The sequence below is a fragment of the Copidosoma floridanum genome, unplaced genomic scaffold (genome assembly GCF_036245765.1).
Source record: "Copidosoma floridanum isolate Cflo_tuat_1 unplaced genomic scaffold, Cflo_Japanese_pri ptg000009l, whole genome shotgun sequence".
NCBI classification, from domain to species: Eukaryota; Metazoa; Arthropoda; class Insecta; order Hymenoptera; family Encyrtidae; genus Copidosoma; species Copidosoma floridanum.
In genome coordinates this window covers 10,528,894-10,537,810 of record NW_028321886.1, presented here as the reverse complement: position 1 = coordinate 10,537,810, position 8,917 = coordinate 10,528,894, and the positions used below count along the sequence as shown (strand labels likewise).

Genomic DNA, 8,917 nt, shown 5'->3' with positions numbered 1-8,917 from the left:
TATTGAAATTAGGCCTTTGCAACTACACAAAAAATAATAAAATTGTAGTAATTGAGCGTCCAGGCAGTCTAGATCATCATAGCAAATGAACCTAAACCTGTGAAAACGTTGAAATTCTGGAATTTTGGTTTTAAAAGATGGCCAAAACTTAATATGGCCGTATCTCCGTAAATAATGAAGATAGAGCAAAATAAGCCTTAATTTGGAATCATCAAAATTTTGAAAATTTTTTTTTTCTCTTTTAAATTAGCTCTTGCAACTACACGAAAAATGATTAAATTGTGGTAATTAGGAGTCCAGGCAGTCTAGAACATTACAGCAAATTAACCCAAACCCGTGAAAACGTTGAAAATCTGTGATTTTGGTTTTAAAATTTGGCGAAAACTTAAAATAGCCGTATTTATGTAAATAATAAAGATAGCGCGAAATAGCGGTTGAGTTCGGGCGAGCGCAGGCGAGCGCGGGTTGACGGCGTGCGCCCAATCTCGGTCCCCGAACCTTCCTATGGTCATGGTCATGTTACGGACTAGTCAGTCACTTACAACTTCGCAACTACAGTTGTCCATATACAGTTCATTGTCTTTAGCAGACGACGCTCGTAGGGTAAACAAAAAACACCTTGGTCAAGTTAATGTAGTATATTCTCATATTTGTGCAAATTGGGGATGTCATTTTTGTAAAATAAATACTGTCTGGAGCAATAAATTTGAATTTGGTAATCATACTTTTACTCTGCAGTCTTCACTAATGTTGTTTGTGAGTATTTGAATTCGATTCAGCTTGGTTAACCTATCAAATTCAGTTCAAATTGTTCCTTTTGTAATTTCGATTTATTGTTATTAAAGTAGTTGTATGACTTTTTCTCCTAGTACATTTTCAAGTTGTGTTATTAGATGTTTATCAAAAACGTCTTTCTTTTTCCAGAAATATTGATATCAGCTATAGTATTTAAGTAAGGATATAGCCATAACCATGAGTTACCGCCAAAGTAACCATGCCAAAAAGTCTAAAGGATTTGGGTTTACAGGCTTTCAAATGCCCAGTAGTCGTAAGCGTGCTGGAGCTGCTATACCTCCTCCACCACAAAACTCGGGTTTTAGCAAGCAAGGTTATCACACGATGAATTCCATCACTGAAACTGCCCTGTCAGCCAGCTGTGGAGCACCAAAGAAACGCAGTAAAACTGAAGACGAGTTGGGTTATTTGGTTTAAAATTAAATGAAAAATTCCATGTGATGCATTTTTAAAATATATATCAACTCGATAGGTACTTTGATGATGATGATGATGATTCGTCGAAACTGGAATACATTCCAGCGCCAGGCTCACCTTCGTACCAAGAGCCAGCAAAAAAGAAACTTGAAAGCCATGATGACAGTGACAGCGAAGAGGATCCATTGGATGCATTCATGGCTGGAATAAACGCTCAAGTTGAAAGAAATCAAAACGAAAATAAGGATGATAAAAGTAGAGGTGTTAGAGCAGACATTGATGTCGAGGATGATGAAGAAAGTTATTACAGGTAATACAATACTTATAATTGTTGCACATTATTTTGTACATCATCATTATCATCATCTTGATTGATCACTAGATATATGGAAGAAAATCCAAATGCAGGGCTCCATGCAGATGACTCTGATCAAGAAATTGAATACGACGAGGATGGGAATCCTATGGCTCCGCTTAAAAAAAAAGAAATTGATCCCTTACCTCCAATAGATCACAGTGTCATTCCTTATGAGCCATTTGAAAAGAATTTTTACAATGTGCACCAAGACATTGCGAATCTCGATAAACAGCAAATTGATGATTTGAGAAAAGCATTGGGCATCAAAGTGACAGGGCCAGCTCCGCCTCATCCCGTATCAAGTTTTGGACATTTTGGGTTTGATGAGCATTTAATCAAGGGCATACGAAAATACGAGTACACTCAACCCACTCCGATTCAGGCACAAGCAATCCCTGTGGCAATGAGTGGCCGAGACTTGATTGGCATTGCTAAAACAGGTAGTGGTAAAACGGCCGCATTCGTATGGCCCATGTTAATTCACATAATGGATCAAAAAGAATTGGCTGATGGTGATGGACCCATAGGACTCGTTCTAGCACCAACCAGAGAATTGTCGCAACAGGTGATAATTTTTTGTCCTTTGAAACCAAGTGATGTTTTACAATTGGTTTTTTTTTCTCCCATCCAGATATATCAAGAGGCAAAAAAATTTGGTAAAGTGTACAATATTAGGGTTTGTTGTTGCTATGGAGGTGGCAGCAAGTGGGAACAGAGCAAGGCTTTGGAGGATGGAGCGGAAATCGTTGTGGCCACTCCAGGTAGACTAATTGACTTGGTCAAAATGAAAGCCACCAATTTAGAACGAGTTACATTTTTGGTTCTCGACGAAGCCGATAGAATGTTTGACATGGGTTTTGGTAAGTATCAAAGAGTCACTTGTAAAATCATGGATACATTGATATCATCGAATTTTTAACCATTAGAGCCACAAGTGAGGTCCATATGTAATCACGTTAGGCCTGACAGGCAAACGTTGCTCTTTAGCGCTACTTTTAAGAAAAGAATCGAAAAACTTGCCAGAGACGTGTTGACTGATCCAATAAGGATCGTTCAAGGTGATGTTGGCGAAGCGAATACAGATGTAACGCAGCACGTGGTAGTATTTAATAATGATCCCATTGGTAAATGGAATTGGCTTAATCAAAATTTAGTCCAATTTTTAAGTAATGGCAGTTTGCTAATATTTGTCACTAAAAAGGTAAGGCTTGATGATTATCATCAAATCGACAAATTTTAGCGTATAATGGAAAAAAATTTTTTAGTTGAACGCCGAAGAATTAGCAAACAACTTAAAGTTGAAAGAACACGACGTTATGTTGCTTCACGGAGACATTGACCAAATTGAACGAAATAAAGTTATAACTGCTTTTAAAAAGAAACAAGTTGACATATTAGTTGCTACGGATGTCGCAGGTACGTTTAATCGCTTGTATTTTTCCAATTGAAAATCATTGTTATCATCATCGTAATCATCTGTGCAGCTCGAGGTTTGGATATTCCTCACGTAAGAACGGTTGTAAACTACGACGTAGCCCGGGACATAGACACTCACACGCACAGAATCGGCCGAACTGGTCGAGCTGGGGAAAAAGGTACGGCATATACGCTCGTTAACGAAAGGGACAAGGAATTTGCCGGTCATCTCGTGAGAAATCTCGAAGGAGCAAACCAGCAAGTACCAAAAAATTTGATGGACTTGGCTCTGCAAAGTAATTGGTTTAAAAAGTCGAGATTCAAAAGCGGAAAGGGTAAGCAAGTGACCGTAGGTGGTGCAGGTTTTGGTTTTCGAGGCAAAAGCACGCAATCTGAGCAGAGCTCGGAATCATCGTCAACCTCTCAAGGATCCAAAGATATTAGCCAAGTAGTCAAAACGTTGGAGAAAGCAGGGCCATGCAGCGACCGACTTGCGGCAATGAAAGCTGCTTTCAGGAGTCAGTACAACACACAGGTAATGTTCATTTTCACTCCAACAGTCTCTTTGTAACCATTCGTACTAGCAAGCATTCATTTTGTAGTTTCGCGCTTCGTCGGATCACACCTGGGAGCAAACGATTACACCTTTATCTGTGATTATGCCACCACCTCCGCCTCCGCCAAGCACTCTGCCAACTTCTTCAACACCTTCAAACAGCCAATCGACCCAAGAAAACTCCAAAGCAGTACAATCTGAGAAACAGGATCGAAAAAGTACCAGGAAAAGTCGGTGGGAGTAAAAGTGGTGTGTGTGTGTGGAAGAAATATCTGTTGATGATTTTATCATTTATCGTCGTGAAGAAATAATTATAGTCGATTATTATGTTGTAATGACCATTTTTGTTTTATATTTTACTTACAAAAAATAATTGTGTAACTAAAGGAGTTGCTTCGTGATTTTTTCCATATTTTGAACGTACATTACTCCAAAAAATCATTAAAAGTCTTGCCCCATGCGATTGGTTTAATTTTCGTTTAATCAAAATTTTGATTTCATTTGGTAATATAGGATCTGTATCAGACTACAGGTGCTTTCATTACGTGTATTTTTATTCGCCATTGAATGATTCAGTTCATCGATTTATCTGTAATTATTTTTATTGCAATACAATGAAAGTTTATTTAAAAATAGGTTTTAAAAATTAATGATTGCTTGAAAAATATGAGGTGTCGAATAACAGAAAAAGTTCCAATTTGCTCACGAAAAACAATTCCCCAATTTTACGTTGAAAACCCGATTCACGTCGTCTGTTTATTTATCTTGGCGCAGGATGACAGAACACACAAAGCCCGAAAGCCGCGTCACAGCGCCACTAGCGCGCCACACGGCTGCACTTACAGGCACTGCCTTTACAGAGCTTATAAATATACATGTATATACAGCCAAAAAACATCAGCTGATGGTCATGTCATACCTTCTGCTGATTTTGTACCTTTTACCATTTTGACGTTCGTTACAGCCATCGGTTTTCGTCGTAAATTCTGCTTTTACTTGAGTGCGTACTTACTGGAGTAATTGAACCATGGTTAATATCTGCTAAAGAGTAAAAGAAGCAATTAAACCCCGCAGATTGTGCATCGAGGCTGTGACTCATATAGATGCTATTCACAGACGATTGGCTGCCTGCAGAGTGACGTACCGAGATTTATGTGTACTTACAAGGCCGTCACACATGACGCAGCTAAGTAGAGGAGCACCATCAGCAAGAGGACAAGGAAAGCAGCAACAACCACCTCGGTGTGAGCTGCTCGGAGCAGCCCTGCTCCACCTCTTGGTGGAGGGTAAGTCGTTGGTCGTAATAATTAATGCATATTAAATATAGCTTTGCCTATCTCTCGGTTGTGTTTTATCATCTGTTACGTATTACGCGAGCTGGATAAACAAAGCCTCCCTCCTTTCTTCTGTGCTATTAATTTGTTTCTTTTTTTTTTTTTTTTTTTTTTTTTTTTTCAACTGACCGCTGTTGCTGTCGCTAATAGCTGACTATTTCTCTATTAAGTATGCTAAATTAAACAGGTGTCTATATACATCCGCAATGCTGTTGCGATATGATGCTTCACGTACGTATAGGGTACTTGACACACGTTATAGATATCAGTATTGGCTTAGTACAGAGCACGATACATAATATTGGAAATCTTTCACGCTTTAATGAATACTTGAGTATATTGGAAACGAAACTCGAGTAATTTAACTGTAACTGTTTGTAATGCCTCAGCAAGGAAGAGAGGAGAAAGGTTGATCAATATTAAAATTTTGTATTACATTATTGACTTGTTATTCACTTTATCTCTCTTTCTATGTGTGAGCCTACCATTTTACATCATTCCATGGCAAAGATAACATTTCCCGGGAATGATGGTGGCTACCTTTCCTCTCCTTGTATCCTTTAATCAGCTTATTACGAGTATTGATCATATCAGCTTGTTTGTCCAATTGAAGAGATACCAAAAAAGTCCACCCACCGTCATACCAGGCAGGTTAAAATTATTAAATTTGATAGAATTAATTTTTAAAACCAAGAAAAATTACATCATTCTTTTGTCATGAATTTTTAATTAAAGTCATGATTCAGGCAACAATTACACTTATGTTTTTTTTTTTTTTTTTTTTTTTTTCCAGATTCAAGGCAGTCAACCTCTCATTAGTTTGCTCAATGATGAGTTGTAAAGTAGTTGTAGCTGGAAAATTTTGATTTTTCCATCTCATTGTTTGGAAGTATAACCAAACTCAGAGAGGAACTTGGTTGTAATGAGCGATTCGGAACAGCAGCAACTGCACGTGCCTTATAGAGAATACAATAGTCATAACAACACCAACCCTGTGGAAACAGACTCTCTTGTTGATTTATCCGTGGCAGCTGTCAGCAGCAATAGTAATAAAACGGTTATTGCTGATGGTGATCCAATAGTGTTAGTGCCAGAAGTTGAATTTGCTCCTACTATTAGTACAGAACAATCAGTAACCATTGATTCCTCCGGAGCTGACCGGGAGAGCCAGCCTCTCCTTGGTCGATTGGAACTTGATATCACCTTCAATCGTTTTCCAGGTATATAATTTTCAATTTATAAGTTTTTTTTTTTTTTTTTTTTTTTTCTTATATTTTTCACCACGCATTCAATTTGCAAAAAAACAGAATAAATCACTTGTACGGTCGAATATGTTTTTTCAACTTTTATTAACTGGCACTTTAGATAAAGATATCACAAATATAAAAACGAAAGGAAAAAAATTATCTATTACCATTCATTTTATCTTGGATGAGTAATATTAGATAAAAATCGATGTGAAAATAATTTTCTAGAACCACAAGTGACACGTCGAAACGAATATTTTCTTAGTGACGTCAACTTTCACTACTATTAGACATACGCATTGTTCATTGCACGACCAATACAGCAGGAGAGTATGTTTGAGATTGAATGTGAAATTTTTGATAATATTATAGACGATCCACAATTTTCGGAACTAGTATGGCAGGCGGAGTGTGCAATAGACAATGGAATATATCCACAAAGGATATACCAGGGATCGAGTGGAAGTTACTTTGTCAAGAATCAAGCAGGGGTAAGAATAACCTTTTCAGATAACTTGAAACAATGTATATGTATATGCATATATATATATATATATATATATATTTCAAGTGATTCCATTTTATCTAAAAAATCGTATGAAAATTTCTTAGAAAATTATCGCCGTCTTCAAGCCTAAAGACGAGGAACCGTATGGCAGACTTAATCCCAAATGGACAAAGTGGATGCACAAACTATGCTGTCCCTGTTGTTTTGGCCGCAGTTGCTTAATCCCAAATCAAGGTTACCTCAGTGAGACAGGGGCAAGCTTGGTCGACCGAAAACTCGGCTTAGGCATTGTGCCGAATACTCGAGTTGTCAAGCTCGTCAGTAAAACCTTCAACTACGTAAGAATCGACAGAGAGAAAGCTCGCATGAAGCAGGCCATACTGGAACAATTTCCAGCAGTGGCGTCGCATTTCAATAGAATAGGCTTACCTCCGAAAATTGGATCGTTTCAACTCTTCGTGGACGGCTACAAAGACGCGGATTACTGGCTGCGACGATGGGAGAGCGAACCACCGGCTCCACACTTGGCACAACAATTCCAGCTTCAGTTTGAACGTCTAGTCGTTTTAGACTATATTATTAGAAATACAGATAGAGGTACGTCTTTTATTTCAGTTTTGAAATTATATTTAAAATAATTTATAATATTTTTTTTTTGGCCCATCAGGTAACGATAATTGGTTGATAAAATATACTGCTGCCTCAGCCAAAGATAAAACGTTAGGTGACGTTCAAATTGCCGCTATAGATAATGGTTTGGCGTTTCCGTTCAAACACCCGGATTCGTGGCGAGCTTATCCTTATCACTGGGCTTGGCTTAGTCAAGCGAAATTACCCTTCAGTGAAACGACGCGAGACCTCGTTTTACCACTACTTTCTGATCAGAATTTCGTGCAAGACTTGTGCGACGATTTACACGTACTATTTAAAGTAAATGCAATATTTCCTTTTTTTTTTTTTTTTTTAACGTTCAAAATTCTTAATTTATTTTTATTTAACTTTTCAGCAAGATAAAGGATTTGATCGTTCTCATTTCGATAAACAAATGAGTGTGATGCGAGGCCAAATATTAAATCTTCAACAAGCACTAAAAGACTCGAAGAGCCCTGTGCAACTTGTACAAATGCCGGCTGTTATTGTCGAAAAGTAACAAAACACAATTGATATTTATTCAATATTTTTACAAGTTTGATAATATATTTTTGTCAATTAAAAAAACTTGGCTACTAATTAGTAAAAAATGGTGTTTTATCAAAGGTGTAGAAAGAAGGATGTACTTATAATTTTCAATCTTTTTATTGCAGAGCCAAGGGAAGTGGAGCACCAAGGCTATTTTCGTTTTCAGACACGTTTACTCAGCGCTTCCAAAACAAGAGTCCATTCTTTTCCTGGTGTTGATCAGTCTGACAAGGTATCTCGTTCTCTCTGGACTCTCACCCACACTCTTTCTTAAATTCTATTCTGTTACTTTTCTCAAGTGCCCGAACTATGTTGTAGAATTATGGAGAGAATATATATTGCCAATACATTTTTGTGTTGATCTACTGTCTGAAGAACATGTTGAAAGTGATAAGCAAGACTTACGTATGTGATAAATACTGCACGTAGCTTATTCGGAGAAAATGGTATTTGTACTGTATAAATATGTTATTTTAGACAGGGGGTATTTAGAAGAAAAAAAAAAAAAAAAAAAAAAAAAAAAAAAAAAAATGACGTATAATTTTAAAAAATCATGACATATTTTGACTTATTACTTAAAAATATGCAACGATGAACACTTACGTCAATGCTGTAAAAATGAGAAAATTCGTATTTATAAAGCAACACAGTTTTGTAAACTATGTGCCAATCGCTCATTTTACTTATATTAAAAAAAAAAAAAAAATACTTCTTAATGTGCATTCCACGTTTGTTTTGGCATTCACTTTGAGAGTATCGTGAGTTGGAAAATATTGGAAATTTGAATGTTGTAAATTATAAAAAAATTGTAAATTACTGTAACAGGAGCGAGAGCGTAAATGAACTTATGAATGTTACGCCAAAAGTATATTCCGTCTTTTTCGTGGCAGCAATTTTTCTGTAAAAATTTTGCTTATTATTTGCTATGTGCTCATGTATTTGGTTTGTAAATATCGTTAAAAAAATTTTTTTGGCTTTATGAACCATCAAAATAAAAATATAAAACTATGTTGAAAATAACAAGCAGTGTTTTAATTTTACATAATAACTTGGAGTAATTGAACTTGGTTATTAACTCTGTGTGTGAGTGTGTGAAAACAACAACTT

At 36.7% G+C, this 8,917-nt stretch overlaps 2 protein-coding genes across 5 annotated transcripts; both read left to right on the top strand.

Annotated features, from left to right (window-relative positions):
- Nucleotides 1-596: 596 nt before the first annotated feature.
- Nucleotides 597-4,002, top strand: LOC106638043 (ATP-dependent RNA helicase DDX42). Of its 2 annotated transcripts, none has more exons than XM_014351060.2 (9): nt 597-715; nt 925-1,193; nt 1,268-1,522; nt 1,595-2,135; nt 2,202-2,430; nt 2,497-2,771; nt 2,836-2,986; nt 3,055-3,521; nt 3,589-4,002. In XM_014351060.2, the coding sequence occupies exons 2-9, from the start codon at nt 973-975 to the stop codon at nt 3,784-3,786; spliced, it is 2,337 nt and encodes a 778-aa protein (XP_014206546.2). In that variant the 5' UTR covers nt 597-715; nt 925-972; the 3' UTR covers nt 3,787-4,002. The 2 variants fall into 2 exon arrangements, with proteins under 2 accessions (XP_014206546.2, XP_089445797.1); XM_089589671.1 differs by having other exon boundaries at nt 701-756.
- A 485-nt stretch (nt 4,003-4,487) lies between these two features.
- Pi4KIIalpha (phosphatidylinositol 4-kinase II alpha) lies at nt 4,488-8,815 on the top strand. Of its 3 annotated transcripts, XM_089589461.1 has the most exons (8): nt 4,488-4,828; nt 5,670-6,096; nt 6,496-6,614; nt 6,736-7,228; nt 7,299-7,561; nt 7,638-7,777; nt 7,936-8,042; nt 8,129-8,815. In XM_089589461.1, exons 2-7 carry the CDS (start codon nt 5,799-5,801, stop codon nt 8,027-8,029), a joined length of 1,407 nt encoding a protein of 468 aa, XP_089445587.1. In that variant the 5' UTR covers nt 4,488-4,828; nt 5,670-5,798; the 3' UTR covers nt 8,030-8,042; nt 8,129-8,815. The 3 variants fall into 3 exon arrangements, with proteins under 3 accessions (XP_089445587.1, XP_089445586.1, XP_089445588.1); XM_089589460.1 differs by having other exon boundaries at nt 7,936-8,815; XM_089589462.1 differs by lacking the exon at nt 4,488-4,828 and having other exon boundaries at nt 6,007-6,096; nt 6,352-6,614; nt 7,936-8,815.
- The last annotated feature ends 102 nt before the right edge of the window (nt 8,816-8,917 follow it).